This window comes from Hydra vulgaris, chromosome 09 (genome assembly GCF_038396675.1).
Source record: "Hydra vulgaris chromosome 09, alternate assembly HydraT2T_AEP".
Lineage (NCBI taxonomy): Eukaryota > Metazoa > Cnidaria > Hydrozoa > Anthoathecata > Hydridae > Hydra > Hydra vulgaris.
The window spans coordinates 28,193,178-28,216,666 of NC_088928.1; the positions used below are offsets into that span (position 1 = coordinate 28,193,178).

The 23,489-nt window shown below is 26.5% G+C and overlaps 1 protein-coding gene and 1 long non-coding RNA gene across 2 annotated transcripts; both read left to right on the forward strand.

Moving 5' to 3' along the window:
* The first annotated feature begins 17,279 nt into the window (after nucleotides 1–17,279).
* LOC136085065 (uncharacterized) lies at nucleotides 17,280–18,201 on the forward strand. The gene is made up of 2 exons (XR_010641045.1): nucleotides 17,280–17,514; nucleotides 17,657–18,201. It is a non-coding gene; the product is annotated as an uncharacterized LOC136085065 (long non-coding RNA).
* A 105-nt stretch (nucleotides 18,202–18,306) lies between these two features.
* LOC136085384 (52 kDa repressor of the inhibitor of the protein kinase-like) lies at nucleotides 18,307–20,674 on the forward strand. Its single transcript, XM_065806686.1, has 4 exons — nucleotides 18,307–19,056; nucleotides 19,111–19,648; nucleotides 19,833–20,009; nucleotides 20,052–20,674. The coding sequence occupies exons 1-4, from the start codon at nucleotides 18,307–18,309 to the stop codon at nucleotides 20,672–20,674; spliced, it is 2,088 nt and encodes a 695-aa protein (XP_065662758.1).
* Nucleotides 20,675–23,489: the final 2,815 nt, after the last annotated feature.

The following is a 23,489-nucleotide window of genomic DNA, read 5'->3' on the forward strand; positions in this document are numbered from 1 at the left end:
GCCGAGAAACTTTTTTGTGAAAATAAGTAATTCTCTTAAAAAAAATAGTAAAACAGCTTTTTACTGATTTCTTTTGGTATCTTTTGTAATATTTTTGTAGGTTCTGTGGGTTTATTAGAAAAAATGGTCAAATAGACTTGAGGTGAGCAAAGGAACCTAAGATTTTTACGACAAAACCCCTTTTATGTACAAAAACTTACTTAAAATAAGAAAATAACGCAATTTCAACAAAAAAACAGGTTTTTACTGATTTCTTTTGGAATCTTTTGTAATATTTTCGTAGATTCTGTGGGTTTATTAAAAAAAATGTTTCTTTGAATCAAAAAGAACAATGTATACCAATGTTTTTTAGCTCAAGGATTATTTTATGCCGATAAACTTTTTTATGAAAATGAGTAATTCTCTTAAAAAAAAAAGAAGAACAGGTTTTTACTGATTTCTTTTTGAGTCTTTTGTAATATTTTTGTAGATTCTGTGGGTTTATTAGAAAAAATTGTCAAAGAGACTTGAGGTGAGCAAAGGAACCTAAGATTTTTACGACAAAACCCCTTTTTATGTACAAAAACGTACTTAAAATAAGAAAATAAATAATTTCAACAAAAAAGCAGGATTTCAATGATTTCTTTTAAAATCTTATGTAATATTTTTGTAGATTCTGTGGATTTATTAGAAAAAATGGTCAAATAAACTTGAGGTGAGCAAAGAAACCTATGATTTTTACGACAAAACCACATTTTATGTACAAAAACTTACTTAAAATAAGAAAATAATGCATTTGCAATAAAAATACTGGATTTCACAGCTTTCTTTTGGAATCTTCTGTAATATTTTTGTAGATTCTGTAAGTTTATTAAAGAAAATGTTTATTTGAATCAAAAACAACCATGTATACCGATATTTTTAGCTCAAGGATTATTTTATGCTGATAAACTTGTTTGTGAAAATGAGTAATTCTCTTAAAAAAATTAGAAAAACAGGTTTTTACTGAATTCTTTTGGAATCTTTTGTTATATTTTTGGATATTCTGTGGGTTTATTAGAAAAACTAGTCAAATAAACTTGAGGTGAGCAAAGGAACCGATGATTTTTACGACAAAACCCCTTTTTATGTACAAAAACTTACTTAAAATAAGAAAATAATGAAATTGCAACAAAAAGCAGGTTTTCACTGATTTCTTTATAATCTTATGTAATATTTTTGTAGATTCTGTGGGTTTATTAGAAAAAATGGTCAAATAAACTTGAGGTTAGCAAAGGAACCTAAGATTTTTAAGACAAAAATCATTTTTATGAACAAAAACTTACTTAAAATAAGAAATTAATGAAATTGCAACAAAAAAACAGGTTTTCACTGATTTCTTTTGAAATCTTTTGTAATATTTTTAAAGATTCTGTGGGTTTACAAAAAAAAATGGTCAAATAGACTTGAGGTGAGCTAAGGAACCTAAGATTTTTACGACAAAACCCCTTTTTATGTACAAAAACTTACTTAAAATTCGAAAATAATGCATTTGCAACAAAAAAACAGGTTTTCACTCATTTCTTTTGGAATATTTTGTAATATTTTTGTAGATTCTGTGGGTTTATTTGAAAAAATGGTCAAAGAAACTTGAGGTGAGCAAAGGAACCTAAGATTTTTTCGACAAAACCCCTTTTTATGTACAAAAACATATTTAAAATAAGAAAATAATGCATTTGCAACAAAAAAACAGGTTTTCACTGATTTCTTTTGGAATCATTTGTAATATTTATGTAGATTCTGTGGGTTTATTAGAAAAAATGGTCAAATAAACATGATGTGAGCAAAGGAACCTAAGATTTTTACGACAAAACCACATTTTATGTACAAAAACTTACTTAAATTAAGAAAATAATGCATTTGCAACAAAAATACTCGTTTTCACTGCTTTTTTTTGAAATCTTTTGAAATATTTTTTTGGATTCTGTGAGTTTATTAGAAAAAGTGATCAAATAAACTTGAGGTGAGCAAAGGAACTTAAGATTTTTACGACAAAACCCCTTTTTATGTACAAAAACTTACTTTAAATAAGAAATTAATGCATATGCAACAAAAAAACAGGTTTTCATTGATTTCTTTTGGAATCTTTTGTAATATTTTTGTAGATTCTGTGGGTTTATTAGAAAAAATGGTCAAATAAACTTGAGGTGAGCAAAGGAACCTAAGATTTTGACGACAAAACCCCACTTTTATGTACAAAAACATACTTAAAACAAGAAAATAATGCATTTGCAACAAAAAAACAGGTTTTTACTGATTTCTTTTCCAATCTTTTGTAATATTTTTGTAGATTCTGTGGGTTTATTAGAAAAAATGGTCAAATAAACTTGAGGTGAGCAAAGGAACCTAAGATTTTTTCGACAAAACCTTATTTTATGTACAAAAACTTACTTAAAATAAGAAAATAATGCATTTGCAACAAAAATACTGGTTTTCACTGTTTTCTTTTGGAATCTTTTGTAATATTTTAATGGATTCTGTGAGTTTATTAGAAAAAAAGAACAAATAAACTTGAGGTGAGCAAAGGAACCTAAGATTTTTACGACAAAACCCCTTTTTATGTACAAAAACTTACTTAAAATAAGAAAATAATGCATTTGCAACAAAACTACAGGATTTTACTGATTTCTTTTGGAATCTTTTGTAATATTTTTGTAGATTCTGTAAGTTTTTTAAAGAAAATGTTTATTTGAATCAAAAACAACCATGTTTACTAAAGTTTTGTAGCTCAAGGAGTATTTTATGTCGATAAACTTTTTTTTTTAAATAATTAATTTTCTAAAAAAAAATCAAAAAACAGGTTTTCACTGATTTCTTTTAGAATCTTTTGTAATGTTTTTGTAGATTCTGTGCGTTTATTGAAAAAAATGGTCAAATAAACTTGAGGTGAGCAAAGGAACCTAAGATTTTTACGACAAAAATCCTTTTTATAAACGAAAACTTGCTTAAGATAAAAAAATAATGCATTTGCAACAAAAAAACAGGTTTTTACTGATTTCTTTTGGAATCTTTTGTAATATTATTGTAGATTCTGTGGGTTTATTAGAGAAAATGGTCAAATAAACTTAAGGTGAGCAAAGAAACCTAAGATTTTTCGACAAAACCCCTTTTTATGTACAAAAATTTACTCAAAATAAGAAAATAATGCAATTGCAACAAAAAAACAGGTTTTCAATGAGTTCTTTTATAATATTTTGTAATATTTTTGTAGATTCAGTGGGTTTATTTAAAAAAATGGTGAAATAAACTTGAGATGAGCAAAGAAACCTAAGATTTTTACGATAAAACCCCTTTTTATGTACATAAACATACTTAAAATAAGAAAATATCGCAATTGCAACGAAAAAACAGGTTTTCACTGATTTCATTTGGAATCTTTTGTAATATTTTTGTAGATTCTGTAAGGTTATTAAAGAAAATGTTTATTTGAATCAAAAACAACCATGTTTACTTATGTTTTTTAGCTCAAGGAGTATTTTATGCCGATAAACTTTTTTGTGAAAATAAGTAATTCTCTTAAAAAAAAAAGATAAAAAGGTTTTTACTGATTTCTTATGGAATCTTTTGTAATATTTTTGTAGATTCTTAGGGTTTATTACAAAAAATGGTTAAATAAACTTGAGGTGAGCAAAGGAACCTAAGATTTTTACGACTAAACCCCTTTTTATGTTCAGAAACTTACTTAAAATAAGAAAATTATGCAATTGCAACAAAAAAACAGGTTTATACTGATTTCTTTTGGAATCTTTTGTAATATTTTTGTAGATTCTGTGGGTTTATTAAAAAAAATGGTCAAATAAACTTGAGGTAAGCAAAGGAACCTGAGATTTTTACGACAAAACCCCTTTTTATGTACAAAAACTTAATTAAAATTAGAAAATAATACAATTGCAATAAAAAAACAGGTTTTCACTGATTTCGTTTGAAATCTTTAGTAATACTTTCGTAGATTCTGTGGGTTTATTAAAAAAAATGGTCAAATAAACTTGAGGTAAGCAAAGGAACCTAAGATTTTTACGACTAAACCCCTTTCTATGTACAAAAACTGACTTAAAATAAGAAAATAATGCAATTGCAACAAAAAACAGGTTTTCACGGATTTCTTTTGGAATCTTTTGTTATATTTTTGTAGATTCTCTGGGTTTATTAGAAAAAATGGTCAAATAAACTTGAGGTGAGCAAATGAACCTAAGATTTTTACGACAAAACCACATTTTATGTACAAAAACTTACTTAAAATAAGAAAATAATGCAATTGCAATAAAAAACAGGTTTTCACTGATTTCTTTTTGAATTTTTTGTAATGTTTTTGTAGATTCTGTGGGTTTATTTGAAAAATGGTCAAATAAACTTGAGCTGAGGAAAGGAACTTAAGATTTATACAACAAAACCCCTTTTTATGAACAAAAACTTAGTTTAAATAAGAAAATAATGCATTTGCAACAAAAAAACAGATTTTAACTGGTTTCTTTTGAAATTTTTTGTAATATTTTTTTAGATTTTGTGGGTTTATTAGAAAAAATGGTCAAATATACTTGAGGTAAGCAAAGGAACCTAAGAATTTTACGACAAAACCCCTTTTTATGTTCAAAAACTTACTTAAAATAAGAAAATAATGCATTTGCAACAAAAAAACAGGTTTTCACTGGTTTCTTTTGAAATTTTTTGCAATATTTTGTTAGATTCTGTGGGTTTATTGTAAAAAATGGTCATATAAACTTGGGGTTAGCAAAGGAACCTAAGATTTCTACGACAAAACCCTTTTTTATGTACAAAAACTTACTTAAAATAAGAAAATAATGCATTTGCAACATAAAAACTGGTTTTCACTGATTTCTTTTGGAATCTTTTGTAATATTTTTGTAGATTCTGTGGGTTTATTTAAAAAAATGGTCAAATAAACTTTAGGTGAGCAAAGGAACTTAACATTTTTACAACAAAACCCCTTTTTATGTACAAAAACTTACTTAAAATAAGAAAATAATGCAATTGCAATAAAAAAACAGGTTTTCACTGATTTCTTTTGGAATCTTTAGTAATATTTTCGTAGATTCTGTGGGTTTATTAAAAAAAATGGTCAAATAAACTTGAGGTAAGCAAAGAAATCAAAGATTTTTACGACTAAACCCCTTTTTATGTACAAAAACTTACTTAAAATAAGAAAATAATGCAATTGCAACAAAGAACAGGTTTTCACTGATTTCTTTTGGAATCTTTTGTAATATTTTTGTTGATTCTGTGGGTTTTATAGAAAAAATGGTCAAATAGACTTGAGGTGAGCAAAGGAATCTAAGATTTTTACGACAAAACCACATTTTATGTACAAAAACTTACTTGAAATAAGAAAATAATGCATTTGCAACAAAAAATCAGCTTTTCACTGATTTCTTTTGGAATCTTTTGTAATATTTTTGTAGATTCTGTGGGTTTATTAGAAAAAATGGTCAAATAAAGTTAAGGTAAGCAAAGAAACTTTAGATTTTTACGACAAAACATCTTTTTATGTACAAAAACTTACTTAAAATAAGAAATTAATGCAATTGCAACAGAAAAACAGGTTTTTACTGAGTTCTTTTGGAATCTTTTGTAATATTTTTGTAGATTCTGTAGGTTTATTAGAAAAAATGGTCAAATAAACTTGAGGTGAGCAAAGGAACCTATGATTTTTATGACAAAACCTTTATTTTATGTACAAAAACTTACTTAAAATAAGAAAATAATGCATTTGCAACAAAAAAACAGGTTTTTACTGATATCTTTTGGAATCTTTTGTAATATTTTTGTAGATTCTGTTAGTTTTATAGAAAAAATGGTCAAATAGACTTGAGTTGAGCAAAGGAATTTAAGATTTTTACGACAAAACCTCATTTTATGTACAAAAACTTACTTAAAATAAGAAAATAATGCATTTGCAACAAAAAAACAGGTTTTCACTGATTTCTTTTGGAATCTTTTGTAATATTTTTGTAGATTCTGTGGGTTTATTAGAAAAAATGGTCAAATAAAGTTGAGGTGAGCAAAGGAACCTAAGATTTTTACGACAAAACCACATTTTCTGTACAAAAACTTACTTAAAATAAGAAAATAATGCATTTGCAACAAAAAAACAGGTTTCTACTGATTTCTTTTGGTATCTTTTGTAATATTTTTGTAGATTCTGTGAATTTATTAGAAAAAATGGTCAAATAAACTTAAGGTGAGCAAAGGAACCTAAGATTTTTACGACATATCCCATTTTTATGTACAAAAACTAACTTAAAATAAGGAAAAATGCAATTGCAACAAAAAAACAGCTTTTCACTGATTTCTTTGGAATCTTTTGTAATATTTTTGTAGATTCTGTGGGTTTATTAGATAAAATGATTAAATAAAGTTGAGGTGAGCAAAGGAACCTAAGATTTTTACGACAAAACCTCTTTTTGTGTACAAAAACTTACTTAAAATAAGAAAATAATGCATTTGCAACAAAAAAACAGGTTTCTACTTATTTCTTTTGGTATCTTTTGTAATATTTTTGTAGATTCCGTGGGTTTATTAGAAAAAATGGTCAAATAAACTTGAGGTGAGCAAAGGAATCGAAGATTTTTACGACAAAACCCCTTTTTATGTACAAAAACTTACTTAAAATAAGAAAATAATGCAAATGCAACAAAAAAACAGGTTTTCACTGATTTCTTTTGGAATCTTTTGTAATATTTTTGTAGATTCTGTGGGTTTATTAGAAAAAACGTTAACCTAAATGAAAAACAACCATGCAAACTTATGTTTTTTTGCTCAAGGAGTATTTTATGTCGATAAACTTTTTTGTAAAAATGCGTATTTCTCTGGAAAACATTAAAAAAACAGGTTTTCACTGATTTCTTTTTGAATCTTTTGTAATATTTTTGTAGATTCTGTGGGTTTATTAGAAAAAATGGTCAAATAAACTTGAGGTGAGCAAAGGAACCTAAGATTTTTACGACAAAACCCCTTTTTATGTACAAAAACTTACTTAAAATAAGAAAATAATGCAAATGCAACAAAAAAACAGGTTTTCACTGATTTCTTTTGGAATCTTTTGTAATATTTTTGTAGATTCTGTGGGTTTATTAGAAAAAATGGTCAAATAAACTTGAGGTGAGCAAAGGAACCTAAGATTTTTACGACAAAACCCCTTTTTATGTACAAAAACTTACTTAAAATAAGAAAATAATGCAAATGCAACAAAAAAACAGGTTTTCACTGATTTCTTTTGGAATTTTTTGGAATATTTTCGTAGATTCTGTGGGTTTATTAGAAAAAATGATCAAAGAAACTTAAGGTAAGCAAAGGAACCAAAGATTTTTACGACAAAACCCCTTTTTAAGTACAAAAACTTACTTAAAATAAGAAAATAATGCAAATGCAACAAAAAAAACAGGTTTTCACTGATTTCTTTTTGAATCTTTTGTAATATTTTTGTAGATTCTGTGGGTTTATTAGAAAAAATGGTCAAATAAACTTGAGGTGAGCAAAGGAACCTAAGATTTTTACGACAAAACCCCTTTTTATGTACAAAAACTTACTTAAAATAAGAAAATAATGCAAATGCAACAAAAAAACAGGTTTTCACTGATTTCTTTTGGAATCTTTTGTAATATTTATGTAGATTCTGTGGGTTTATTAGAAAAAATGGTCAAATAAACTTGAGGTGAGCAAAGGAACCTAAGATTTTTACGACAAAACCCCTTTTTATGTACAAAAACTTACTTAAAATAAGAAAATAATGCAAATGCAACAAAAAAACAGGTTTTCACTGATTTCTTTTGGAATTTTTTGCAATATTTTAGTAGATTCTGTGGGTTTATTAGAAAAAATGGTCAAAGAAACTTAAGGTAAGCAAAGGAACCAAAGATTTTTACGACAAAACCCCTTTTTAAGTACAAAAACTTACTTAAAATTAGAAAATAATGCAAATGCAACAAAAAAACAGGTTTTCACTGATTTCTTTTGGAATCTTTTGTAATATTTTTGTAGATTCTGTGGGTTTATTAGAAAAAATGGTCAAATAAACTTGAGGTGAGCAAAGGAACCTAAGATTTTTACGACAAAACCCCTTTTTATGTACAAAAACTTACTTAAAATAAGAAAATAATGCAAATACAACAAAAAAACAGGTTTTCACTGATTTCTTTTGGAATCTTTTGTAATATTTTTGTAGATTCTGTGGGTTTATTAGAAAAAACGTTAACCTAAATGAAAAACAACCATGCAAACTTATGTTTTTTTGCTCAAGGAGTATTTTATGTCGATAAACTTTTTTGTAAAAATGCGTATTTCTCTGGAAAACATTAAAAAAACAGGTTTTCACTGATTTCTTTTTGAATCTTTTGTAATATTTTTGTAGATTTTGTGGGTTTATTAGAAAAAATGGTCAAATAAACTTGAGGTGAGCAAAGGAACCTAAGATTTTTACGACAAAACCCCTTTTTATGTACAAAAACTTACTTAAAATAAGAAAATAATGCAAATGCAACAAAAAAACAGGTTTTCACTGATTTCTTTTGGAATCTTTTGTAATATTTATGTAGATTCTGTGGGTTTATTAGAAAAAATGGTCAAATAAACTTGAGGTGAGCAAAGGAACCTAAGATTTTTACGACAAAACCCCTTTTTATGTACAAAAACTTACTTAAAATAAGAAAATAATGCAAATGCAACAAAAAAACAGGTTTTCACTGATTTCTTTTGGAATTTTTTGCAATATTTTCGTAGATTCTGTGGGTTTATTAGAAAAAATGGTCAAAGAAACTTAAGGTAAGCAAAGGAACCAAAGATTTTTACGACAAAACCCCTTTTTAAGTACAAAAACTTACTTAAAATTTGAAAATAATGCAAATGCAACAAAAAAACAGGTTTTCACTGATTTCTTTTGGAATCTTTTGTAATATTTTTGTAGATTCTGTGGGTTTATTAGAAAAAATGGTCAAATAAACTTGAGGTGAGCAAAGGAACCTAAGATTTTTACGACAAAACCCCTTTTCATGTACAAAAACTTACTTAAAATAAGAAAATAATGCAAATGCAACAAAAAAACAGGTTTTCACTGATTTCTTTTGGAATCTTTTGTAATATTTTTGTAGATTCTGTGGGTTTATTAGAAAAAATGGTCAAATAAACTTGAGGTGAGCAAAGGAAGCTAAGATTTTTACGACAAAACCCCTTTTTATGTACAAAAACTTACTTAAAATAAGAAAATAATGCAAATGCAACAAAAAAACAGGTTTTCACTGATTTCTTTTGGAATCTTTTGTAATATTTTTGTAGATTCTGTGGGTTTATTAGAAAAAATGGTCAAATAAACTTGAGGTGAGCAAAGGAACCTAAGATTTTTACGACAAAACCCCTTTTTATGTACAAAAACTTACTTAAAATAAGAAAATAATGCAAATGCAACAAAAAAACAGGTTTTCACTGATTTCTTATGGAATCTTTTGTAATATTTTTGTAGATTCTGTGGGTTTATTAGAAAAAATGGTCAAATAAACTTGAGGTGAGCAAAGGAAGCTAAGATTTTTACGACAAAACCCCTATTTATGTACAAAAACTTACTTAAAATAAGAAAATAATGCAAATGCAACAAAAAAACAGGTTTTCACTGATTTCTTTTTGAATCTTTTGTAATATTTTTGTAGATTCTGTGGGTTTATTAGAAAAAACGTTAACCTAAATGAAAAACAACCATGCAAACTTATGTTTTTTTGCTCAAGGAGAATTTTATGTCGATAAACTTTTTTGTAAAAATGCGTATTTCTCTGGAAAACATTAAAAAAACAGGTTTTCACTGATTTCATTTTGAATCTTTTGTAATATTTTTGTAGATTCTGTGGGTTTATTAGAAAAAATGGTCAAATAAACTTGAGGTGAGCAAAGGAACCTAAGATTTTTACGACAAAACCCCTTTTTATGTACAAAAACTTACTTAAAATAAGAAAATAATGCAAATGCAACAAAAAAACAGGTTTTCACTGATTTCTTTTGGAATCTTTTGTAATATTTATGTAGATTCTGTGGGTTTATTAGAAAAAATGGTCAAATAAACTTGAGGTGAGCAAAGGAACCTAAGATTTTTACGACAAAACCCCTTTTTATGTACAAAAACTTACTTAAAATAAGAAAATAATGCAAATGCAACAAAAAAACAGGTTTTCACTGATTTCTTTTGGAATTTTTTGCAATATTTTCGTAGATTCTGTGGGTTTATTAGAAAAAATGGTCAAAGAAACTTAAGGTAAGCAAAGGAACCAAAGATTTTTACGACAAAACCCCTTTTTAAGTACAAAAACTTACTTAAAATTTAAAAATAATGCAAATGCAACAAAAAAACAGGGTTTCACTGAATTCTTTTGGAATCTTTTGTAATATTTTTGTAGATTCTGTGGGTTTATTAGAAAAAATGGTCAAATAAACTTGAGGTGAGCAAAGGAACCTAAGATTTTTACGACAAAACCCCTTTTTATGTACAAAAACTTACTTAAAATAAGAAAATAATGCAAATGCAACAAAAAAACAGGTTTTCACTGATTTCTTTTGGAATCTTTTGTAATATTTTTGTAGATTCTGTGGGTTTATTAGAAAAAATGGTCAAATAAACTTGAGGTGAGCAAAGGAAGCTAAGATTTTTACGACAAAACCCCTTTTTATGTACAAAAACTTACTTAAAATAAGAAAATAATGCAAATGCAACAAAAAAACAGGTTTTCACTGATTTCTTTTGGAATCTTTTGTAATATTTTTGTAGATTCTGTGGGTTTATTAGAAAAAATGGTCAAATAAACTTGAGGTGAGCAAAGGAACCTAAGATTTTTACGACAAAACCCCTTTTTATGTACAAAAACTTACTTAAAATAAGAAAATAATGCAAATGCAACAAAAAAACAGGTTTTCACTGATTTCTTTTTGAATCTTTTGTAATATTTTTGTAGATTCTGTGGGTTTATTAGAAAAAACGTTAACCTAAATGAAAAACAACCATGCAAACTTTTGTTTTTTTGCTCAAGGAGTATTTTATGTCGATAAACTTTTTTGTAAAAATGCGTATTTCTCTGGAAAACATTAAAAAAACAGGTTTTCACTGATTTCTTTTTGAATCTTTTGTAATATTTTTGTAGATTCTGTGGGTTTATTAGAAAAAATGGTCAAATAAACTTGAGGTGAGCAAAGGAACCTAAGATTTTTACGACAAAACCCCTTTTTATGTACAAAAACTTACTTAAAATAAGAAAATAATGCAAATGCAACAAAAAAACAGGTTTTCACTGATTTCTTTTGGAATCTTTTGTAATATTTATGTAGATTCTGTGGGTTTATTAGAAAAAATGGTCAAATAAACTTGAGGTGAGCAAAGGAACCTAAGATTTTTACGACAAAACCCCTTTTTATGTACAAAAACTTACTTAAAATAAGAAAATAATGCAAATGCAACAAAAAAACAGGTTTTCACTGATTTCTTTTGGAATTTTTTGCAATATTTTCGTAGATTCTGTGGGTTTATTAGAAAAAATGGTCAAAGAAACTTAAGGTAAGCAAAGGAACCAAAGATTTTTACGACAAAACCCCTTTTTAAGTACAAAAACTTACTTAAAATTTGAAAATAATGCAAATGCAACAAAAAAACAGGGTTTCACTGATTTCTTTTGGAATCTTTTGTAATATTTTTGTAGATTCTGTGGGTTTATTAGATATATATATGTGTATATATATATATGTATATATATATATATATACATATATATATATATATATATATATATATATATATATATATATATATATATATATATATATATATATATACACACACATATATATATATATATATATACACACATATATATATATATACACATACATATATTAAGATCTTAAGATTATATATGTATATATATATATATATATATATATACACATATATATATATACATATATAATCTCAATCCTAATATAGGTCCTAATATATGTATGTGTATATATATATATATGTGTGTGTGTATATATATATATATATATATATATATATATATATATATATATATATATATATATATACACACACACATATATATATATATATATATACACACACATATATTAAGATCTTGAGATTATATATGTATATATATATATGTGTATATATATATATGTGTACATATATAATCTCAAGATCTTAATATATGTATGTGAATATATATGTGTATATATATGTGTATATATATATATATATATATATATATATATATATATATATATATATATATATATATATATATAAACACTGGCGAGCAAAAAAAAGTGATCAGCAACTGCTTACATATAAAATGAAAGAGCTCTGGACAGAAACACATACAAGCTTGTTTATTTTTGTTCGTACTATCAAAGAATTTACGTTTATCTTTCAAAGAAAACATGAATAAACTTCTAAATCTTTTTAAATCCAAAGGATATGATTACCCAAAGTCTCCAAAAACAATTAAGAAAATGGTGTTGCATTACGGTGATAAAATCCGAAAACACGTTACAGAATTATCAGAAAGAATAGCCCGTGGTGAATTATTCAGCTTGACTTTCGATGAATGGACATCTCTCAAAAATCGAAGGTTGATGAATGTGATGTCCACTTGTATGATAATGTATTTTGGAATCTAGGATTGGTTAGGATTAAAGGATCGATGCCTGCTGAAAATGTATAACGTATCTTCAAAATACACTTAAAGAATTTAGTATTGTGATAGAAAATATAATTTCCATTACTACGGATGGGGCCGCCGTAATGAAAAAGTTAGGCAGATTACTCGACGTAAATCATCAACTTTATCTAGCCCACAGCATCCAGTTATCAGTAATTAAGGTGCTGTATAAAAGATCTGTTTCGGATAATATTTCTGTAGAAAATCAAGAAGTGGCTATTACTGAATTTGAACATGGTGAAGATGAAGAGGACGATGTAATGGAAGATATTGGGGTTTTTGACGTTATTGAGGGGATACATCAACTACTGATTCATCAATTCAACATGAAAGTATAGGTCCAATAATACCAAAAATTCGAAAAATTGTTGTAATGTTTCGTAGATCACCAACAAAAAATGACATCCTCCAAAAACATGTTAACGATGAATTTAAAAAAGAACTTACGCTAATCCTTGACACAAAAACACAGTGGAGCAGTATGTTGATAATGTTGGAAAGAATTTATGAGATTAAAAATTGTGTTCGTAAGAGTCTAATCGATATCAAATCCGATATAGATTTATCAGAAAATGATCTTAATGTTGTATCAAATATAATAATGGCTTTGCAACCTGTTAAAGTAGCTGTGAAAGCTCTCTGTTCAAGGGACACAAATCTATATGTTGCAGATTTGACAATTAGGTTCATGTTGGATGAACTAAGTAACCAAAATAATTTCTTAAGTAATGAATTGAAACAAGATTTAATATTTCGAACAAGTGAGAGAAGAACCGTATATTCTGATATATATTCATATCTTCATGAACCATGTCCACGTACAGTTTTAAATAATGAAAATAATTATGGCGTGTTTAATACAACAAGTAAATTGGTTATGGAAAAAAATATTGTAGAAATCATTCAACAATTTTTAAAAAACGATTCTGAAACTACTGAAGTTGTGCAAGTGTATGAAACTGAATCAACTAGTGAATCTACGGTTTTATCAGCAGTGGCGACATCAAGTCAAGCAATGTCAATAAAGGAAAAACTTGATTTAGTAATTAAAAAAAAAAATGATAATGAAAATGAATTGCTCACGAAGAGATTAGTGATCAGAAGACAACATCCGGTCTTTTAAATATAGTCATGAAAGAAATGGCGTATTTCAAAGAACAAAATATTAAAGGAAAATATTTAAACAAACTCCAAATGTATATTTCAGCAGTTCGCCCAACCATTTTTATTTTAAAAATGAAGTTTTCATTATGTTTATGTTTGTTTATGTTTACGCTAAAATGCAAAAATGTTAATGTATAATAAATGAATTTATTATATTTTATTATATAAAAAAAATCTTTTTGATTGTTTAATTTATTTATTTTTAACTAGGATGGACCTGTAAACTGATGCTGTTTTACTAATATATTCATTTGTTATGCCTTTTGTGTTGTTTTCAGTGTTTAGATTATTACTATTTAAGCTTTTAGAAAACCGGTAAATTACCGGTAACCCGGTAATAATTTTTTTTTTACCGAATTACCAGTTTTTTAAAATATCGGTAAATTTACTAGCACTAAAACTAGCTCTTTTTTATTGCAATTATTTTTTAAGTTTTCCTTCTTTAATATTTTTTTTTTACTAAAAATTAAATTCCTTGTAAATGTGTTTTAGGCTGCATCAAAAATTTGCACAATGCATATGTCAAACTTTTATATAATGCAAGTTATAACGCAGCGATTATTTTTTAATAAAAGGTATATACAGAAATATAATTTTAATAAATGCAGGGCTCGAATTAAGTGTATTTCGATCGTGAACTGTGATTGCATTTCACACCTTCACGATTAGTTTTTTTCTTAAAAAATTATTCTCTAATTTAGCTTTTTTTTTTTTGGCTTTTCTTAAAAAGAGGGGTTCCAGCCGGAATGGAATTCCGTCAAAATTTTCCAGGCCGAAATGCAGGAATTTATTTTTTACCTTTTTTTTAAGACATGTGACAGATTAAATTATCTCAAAAAATCATTGCCCTACACAGGGCAATAAAAAACTATAGGTAAACCTAGGTAAAAAATGCAAATTTCTTAATGAACACAATCTTATTTTATTTGCAGTACTCAATTATGTAAGGATTTCTAGAAGTTTGGGAATATTGTGGTGCAAAAAGAGTTTCAAACTTTTTTAGTTTGAAACTAAAAAAAATTGAAAAATTTAAAAGAATTTTAACGCTCAATAATTATAAAGTTAATTGCAGCGCCGTGCGAAATACCATCCAGCCTTTTAAACATTCCAAAGTTTTTCTTTTGAATGTTTATTAAGATGTCTTTTTAAGACAAAATAGAGGACATATAGAGGACCATTCCTGAAGTTTAAACATTTTGAATAGTTAATTATTTTTTGTTTTTTGAAAATAGTTTTAAAAATAGAAACATTCTATTGCAAATCAGGGATTATTGCAAACGTTAAACCAAAAATTAAATTATAAAAAATTTAAATAAAAAAAATTAAATTATTTTACTTCTGTTCAAAAAAAAAGTTTTTCTAAAAAAATAATTTAAACATATACTTAAACTTAATAAAATATAATTCAATTTATTAGATTTTTTTCATTAACTTTTTATTGCAAAACAACTTGAATTAAAAAATTGAATGAAAATGTCAACTTAAAAACCATTTGAATGAAAAAATTAATTTAACTTAAAATTAAACAAAATTGTAAAAAACATATCTAATGTTTTTTTGCTTTGATATTATTTGTTTGGTCTATAGATTATAGACTTGTATGGTCGATAGGCATGTTTTTGTGCAAATATGAAGTTAACAGTTTATGATGATAATATTTAAATGAATAATTAGAACATAATATAATATAATATTGATTCTATTAATTTTTCATTTTATTTAAAACGCGTTTTATGTCATTAATTTTATAAATAATATAAAACAGCAATAAAACAGTGTCTCAAAGTTGTTTTACATTAAGCTCTTTAATAAGTAGTAATATGTAGATTGCGATGTATATTATACTGACTTTTTGGCCTACAACAAAACGGAGAAGGCAAGCTAAGACTAAAATAAAAAAGTTAATTTTCTTGGTATGTTTTTATTCTTTTGTTTTAATCAAAAAAAATTAGCCTAAATATTTTTTTTTATCATTCTCTTTAATGCGAACACAGCATGTCTTAGAGGTTTGGGATCCTTTTAAGCTGTAACTTATAACAGTAACTTAAGCTATATTAAACTCCGCCAAACAAAAAATGATAAGATATTTAAATATGAGAGATATTATGTTGAGTACGGTCGACGCTGTCAAAAATGGTCTAGAATAGCTCCTGAGAGGGAAAATTTTTTTTTTTAGAGATTAGATTTTTTAAAATTAATTTAAGCCCAAAAATGGTGTTAATAAATAGAAAATAAAATAAATAAAGTAAATTAACATAACATTAACACTTTTTTATTTGTTACTTGCTTATTATTTTAAAATAAAAAATCATTTTTAGTTACAAAGCTGCAATTAGAAATTTAAGAAATAATAGCTTTAAAAAATTGAACATCTATTTATTAATAAAATGTTGAGAAAAAAAAGAAAATTGTTTATACCAAACATTTTTAAAAATGTAATTTTTTAAAGAGTTTTTTTAAAAATTATTAAAAATTAAATATAATAATTTAATATAAATAAAAAATTGAAAGACAATAAACATTCCATAATAGCATTTCTACATTTATTTAACTAATTTTGCGGTAATTATTTGAGTAGTTTAAAAAAGTTAAAGTCTTTAAAAAGTAAAAAAATTGATGAAAAAAATGATTTCATTTTTTTCATCAATTTTTTTAAGCATTTTTAATTTTAAAAAAACCCTGCAGGGGCGGATCTAGGGTACGTCTAATACGTCTTAAGACGTACCCAAAAATATCAAAAATATAAATTATACTATATTCGATTATTAATTGAATTTTAAAAAAGTATATATCTTTTTTACTGAACTGTCAACTCAATAAGATTTAAGTACTACGCTTGCGTTTTACATTTACGGACAATTGTGAAATAAAAATACCAATGGTTCTTGTTTAAAGCGATTTTTAAAACGTATATAAAAGTATCTTAACCGGAGGTTTAAGCAATTCTTGATTAATAATATTTACCTAAACAGATCAATAGACGTACCCAATTTTATTTTAATATATAATTAAAAATCTTTTTAAATTTTTATTTAGCTTGTTAAAAAAATAATTGAAAATTTTCTTTACTTATAACAATTTTTGGACGTACCTAATGCATAACACCCTTAATAAATTTTTGACGAAATCTATTGTTTTGCAATCATCAGGAGGTAAAAATAATAATAATATTCTATAAGTGATAAAATACATCAATAGACGTACCCAGTATTATTTCATTATATTATTTATCTTTATATTTAATTTAGTTTTCATTATTTATTTTTTAAATATTCTGTTTTTTTTATAAAAAAAACACTGTCGGACGTACCCTAACACATACACCCTAATATACATACGAATAATTCAAAATATTCAAAATTTGTTTAATTTTAAATGTTCAAGCATTAATTTGTCTGTCCGAGTATTAATTTAAAATGTCAATCAATCAAGAAATTAAAAACATTATGTTACAAAATGATAAAACAAAATTGATTTCTTTGAAAGATATGTTAGAAAAAAATATTAGTTCTTGTAAAGATATTATTATTGTCGACTCTTGCAAAGCAGAAAAAACTCTTAAAATTTTTGAAATCTATCTTCCAAAAAGTTTTAAAGAAAAACATAATGGCAATTTTGTTGTTTTAAGGTAAAGATGTTTGTTCAGGTTCCATAATTTTCTAAATAACTATTTGGTTAATTGTAATGTTATATTGACTGCTAGCTAGTTAAAAATATTTATAAATTTTTCATATAAATACATTAATTATTATATTTTATGTATATCTCAGGTCTCAATCAACTGGAAACTGTCTGTACAGTTCTATCTCCTTGTGTCTAACTGGAAATAACTGTATGGCTAATGATTTAAGATTACAGACCTCAATTGAATTATTCTTAAATGCCAAATTTTATTCTAATCATCCAACTTTTCATAATGCTTTTGTTAATAATACTAGCTCTTTTCTATGCTTTGATAACATTCTTCCTTTATCAGTATCACTAAATTCTTTGGATTCAGGAAAAAAAAGTATAGATTTAATTCAAGAAGAAGCTATTAATAATTGTAACAATGAAAACTGGTCTTCTTTCCTTTGTATTCTTGCATTATCAAGTGTTTGCAATAAGAAAATAGAATGTTTATATCCAGATTTTGGTCTACATAAGTTTAAAACTTTATTCAGCTCTACTATTGTACCTCGTATAACCTCTTTAAACAATATTGAGTCTTTTTATCTCCTTTTTTGTTATGAAGGTGTTTTATATGATTTTTCTGCTCCTTTCCAACACAACCATTATACCCCTGTGATAATAAAAAAAAACTTAAAACGAAAAATTTCAAATGAAAGCAACAAAATGTCGCAGACTAAAATAAAATATTTATTTTGAGGCCAAACATCAAGATAGTAGTCTTTTATTGGATAATATAAAAAGGAAACCAATGAAAGTCTCTACTCAACCACCATTATCATTATCAAAATTTAGTAAAATTACATGTTGTGAATCATTTTCTTTACCGCCCAATAATTATGATATTGGTTATTTGGTTTCTAACTATACTAGTTATTCAAATGTTGCAAAAACCTTAAGTAATTCTGAACTTCAACATTTAGTTAAATCTGTTTTTGTACCTTGTAAAACATATTCTTTTCCTAAAAATCTGAATGGGCGAAGTTTTCAATTTATGTGGATGGAAAAATTTCCATGGCTCACATATTCGAAAATATTTGATGGAGCTTTCTGTTTGCCATGTGTACTTTTTGGGTGCAATTTTCCATCTGAATGTAGTTTAGTCGAAAGATTATTTAGTAAGCCTTTTGATCGCTGGAATGAAGCTTCTCGTTACTTTCAGATACATGCATTTGGCAAAACCAATGATAGGTCTGTCTGCAGAAATAAAAGCTTACATGTAAAAACTGCTGAAGTTTTATTTTCAATGTTGTCCATTTGGTCTTGTAAAACAGAATCAATAGATATTACATCTCAAAAAAAAGTTCAATCACAGATTTCTAAAAACCGACAGTTATTACAACCTATTATTGAAACAACTATTTTCTATGGACGTCTTGGTCTTTCTTTACGAGGCCATAGAGATGATTCGGAGTTTCATCCTGAAAATGGTGAGTTTTCTAATCATACTGTAGGTAATTTTATTGAATTGTTACATTTTCGTGTTAAAGCTGGTGATAAAGTTCTTGAAGATCATCTTAAATATCATTAACGAAATGCATCTTATATATCTAAGACATCACAAAATCAGTTAGTAAGGTGTTGTGGAGAAGTTATTACTGACACAATAATAGCAGAAATTAAAAATTCTAAATATTTTTCTATTATTGCTGATGAAGCTTCTGACAGTTTAAATAAAGAACAGCTATCATTAGTTATACGATTTGTTGATTCGAAGTTTAATATAAGAGAAGAATTTATCAGTTTTTTACATTGCACAAATGGTGTTACTGGTGAAGGATTATTTGATATTTTGTTAAAAAGTATTTCAGATTTTTCTTTAGATATCATGAATTGCCGAGGACAGTCATATGATGGTGCTGGAGCAATGGCTGGTCATACCAAAGGATTGTCCTCTCGCATTTTAAATCTAAATGAAAAAGCTTCATTTGTTCATTGCTATAGCCATAGGCTAAATTTAGCTATTTGTGCCTCGTGCAACGTACAATATGTTAAGAATCTTCTGACACATGTTAAAGAAGTATCATATTTTTTTAATCTTTCACCTACGAGACAACAAAAGTTAGAGGATCGAAAGTACTGTTCCATCGGCTGTTAAAAAAAAGTTAAAAGATGTTTGCAGGACACGTTGGGTGGAAAAAGTAAATGGATTAGACACTTTTCAAGAAATTTTTATTCCTTTGGTCTCTTGTCTTGAAGAGATGTCTTTAAATGTCAGCTAGAGTTTTAATCACTCAACATCTTCAAGTGCATTGTCTCTTCTGAAACTAATTACAGGTTTTGATTTTATTGTTGCTATGTGCATAACAAGAAATGTGTTTGACTTAACTCTTCCCATAACGCGAATGTTGCAGTCAAAGAGTAATGATATTTATGATGGTTTAAATCTTATTCAGGTGTTGAAAGATGTTGTATCTTCACTTAGAAATGGAGTTGATCAGCACCATCAAATGTGTTATGAATAGGCTTTAAAAATTGCACAAAATATTAATGTAGCCGAAACAAAGCCAAGAACTTCCTTTATTTCCAAAAACAGAGATAATACACCTTCCGAATCTATTTCTGATTATTTTGAGTTTGTTATCACGATTCCTTTGTTAGACCATCTCAGTGTTCAACTAGACACAAGGTTTGATGATACTACCTTAAAATGTTATAAAGCACTTGTGCTAGTTCCTAGAAAAATGATTTCAGTAGTGCAATGTTCTCGTGACACCAGTTGGAAAGACTCCATCATATCTTTCAGTGACTTTTATGGAACAGATTTACCGAATCCGCTTGCTTTGTCTGGTGAGCTTGATTTATGGGAAGCCTTCTGGTTAAATTTTAAAGGAGATATCCCTTCTAATATTTCTGAGACTTTAAAAGCGATAAATTTTCCTGGTTTTGAAAACATAAAAGTTTGTCTAAAGTTACTTGCTACCTTTCCATTAACTTCATGTGAGTGTGAGCGGTCATTTTCTTCGCTTCGGCGCCTAAAAAATTACATGCGAAGCACCATGGTTCAGGACCGCCTAAATGGTTTAGCATTAATGAATATTCATACAGAGATAGTTATAGATATAAAAAAAGTCATTGATAAGTTTGCTACTATTAATCGTAGATTAACTTTTAAATAAAATTGAAATAAATATAAAATATATTTAAAAAAAATTTAAAAATATAAAGTTTAAAAAAATACAAATTACTAAAAATAAAAACAGAACAAAAATAGTCATCTTTATTTGCGACTGGTAAAAAAAAAATGGCTATTTTCATAGCCACAAATCTTTTTAAAACATTATTTGGCATAAAGAAATTATTGGCATACATCGCGTTACATACGTTGGTTTCAAATATATTGTTGTTGCTGTTATCATTATTTGTAAATGCTATGTTGTAATAATTATATTGTAAACGTTTTTATTTTTTGAAGTTTTATGTATTATGCAAGTTTAAATAGAATAAAGATTTTAAAACTTACTTTTGCTATGCAAAATGTAAAACTAAGATTGCGGCATCTAATTTCTTTATATAAAATTCAATATTCATTATTATAATAAGTAATTATTTTGTTATATTTATATTTTTTATGTTTGTTACAATATAAACATAATATATAATTATTTACGATAAAAATATAAGATGTGTAAAATGTGTAAGATTATAATTTAAAAATGGAATGTGAAAATATTAAGCTAATTTGTGAGTATAAATAAATCTAACTTGTCAATATAAATAAATTTCTAAATTTTATGTAAATATACGATTTTACTATGGTAAGATGCCCTAGTAATATCCTTGCGTATTTTTTTTATAAATACAGAGTTGTCACTAGGGAAGAGCGGTGTCTAACCCCCCACCCCCTACAAAAACTTTATTGAAAAATTAGTCGGCAAATTTAGACTTGTATTAGGCAAGTTTTTAACTATAGTCAGCAAATGTCAGTAAACGATGACTTTTTTTTTTTAGAAGTAACTCGGCAAAAACATACGTTATTTCCTCCCCTCCCCCCCTCCTCCTCCTTAAAGATCTTTTCGGAATGGCACTGTGTATATATATGGTGTATTAATCCTTCCCCTCCAACTCCGGAATTGTGGGGGGGGGGGGGAGAAAAATTGCTCGTGGAAAAATCAGATCCGCCCCTGCCCTGTATAGTCTGTTTCTTTAACAAAAGTATTTTTAGTTATGGTTAAATGCTTTATTATACAACCAGACATTTTCTAAATAAGATAAAAGATATTAAAACATAATTTCAAAAATAATTCAAAAACAAAAAATTTTTTTTTTTGTTTTTTTTTGCAATTTTACATTTTTCAAAAAATATAAAACTGCTGAAAGCATGTAAACATCTTATGTTTATGTTTCAGGGCTATTCAAGACACTTTTGACAGCATTGATGCCCAAATACGTTCAATGCTGTCAAAAGCGTCATACATACATATGTTCATATATTGAGGACCTTTTTTTTATTTTTTTATATGGCAAATATAGTTTTTTTTTGCGAAAAAATGCCTATATACAGTAATTTTTCCTAAAAATTTCCTTACGGCAGGTGCCAGCATGGCAAGCCTTCCAGAAGAGGCGTACATATTTTCGTCTTGTATAATCGTATGCTTAAGTATTTTTATTTAGACAACTTGGTCATGGTTGTTTGCAAGTATTATTAAAAGCAAAAAACTAACAAAATAGGAAAGTAAAATAAATTAAAAAAAAATTTATTTCCTATATTTTATTTGTTTTATTTTAAAGGGTAAAAGCAAAAATATATGTTGCTATCTGTTTGTAAAATATATTTGTACCATTTTAATGTAACAAGTATATATTGTCCCTATATAAATATGTTTATGTAATGAGTGTGTATATTTTTATGTAAAACTTTTTTTATTATACAATTATATTCATTTGTTCATTAGCATATGCACCTTTATGTTATTTGATTAAAATGTTTACTTCATACACGGAATGTTTATGGTTAGAACTCCACCACTATTCAGTTTTTTATTGATTTTGTTTTAAATACACAGCCCAATTTATTTTCCTAGAATAGCCCTTGATTTCATACATAAAATGCGAGCTGCATAACGCTTCTTTTCAAAGCCTGGTGTCATAAAACAACTTAAATACTATGAAAAAAAAGAAATAATGAAATTATGGTTTCAAAAAAACAGCATATAATAATGATTGTGTGGTGCTATGAAATAGCACTGAATATTTTGTGTCTCTTGTTTTTTGATATTGTGAAAAATGTGGCTGTTCTAAAAGATAGGTGTTACCTAACAGATGACAATGTAGTAAATATTTTTTACTGCAACAAAGTTTAAAATGTAAGTATTTGCTGTAAAAAGTGCTGTTCAGTGCACTTTTCATAAAAAATTAATGAGCAGAACATATTCACACAAAATATTAATTAGCTAACAAGTTTTGCTTTACAATGAGAATTGAATTTTTAATTTAATAAATGACTTAAACTTTTTAAAAGTTCTTTTTGAAAAAAAGGTGCATACATTTGTTGAGTTATAATATAATGTAAAATAATATTGTAAGACCATTTTATTAGCTGAAACCAGTTTATTAAAAAAACCAGCGAAACCATAACTAATCTAATTTATAAACTTAATATTTACTTAGTTATTGTAAATAAGTATATAAATATTAGAATATGAATACCTTTTTTCACCTTTACTGGTAGTATAAGAACTTTTGTAAAACCCTTCTAGCCCATTTGACAACCTACCATTAAATCGTATGAAAAGAGTGTACTGTTTTCCAACTTCTAATTCATGCTGCTCATTCATTCGAATCATTAAAAACTCATGTTCCACACTTATTAAATGATCTTTTACAGGAACTTGTGGAGAATCTTCTGACTCTTTATGCTTTAACAATGAACCATGATAGCATTTCACTTCAGAGATATTTAAATCTTTTACATGCAATAATACGGAATCAGTT

Excerpts from the sequence above, each read along its gene's own strand:
- LOC136085384 (XM_065806686.1), top strand. The coding sequence starts at position 18,307 with ATGAAAGTCTCTACTCAACCACCATTATCATTATCAAAATTTAGTAAA. Across the intron at positions 19,057-19,110 it reads GTGTTAAAGCTGGTGATAAA|ACATCACAAAATCAGTTAGT; the intron begins GTTCTTGAAGAT and ends TATATATCTAAG. Across the intron at positions 20,010-20,051 it reads TGATCAGCACCATCAAATGT|CCGAAACAAAGCCAAGAACT; the intron begins GTTATGAATAGG and ends ATATTAATGTAG.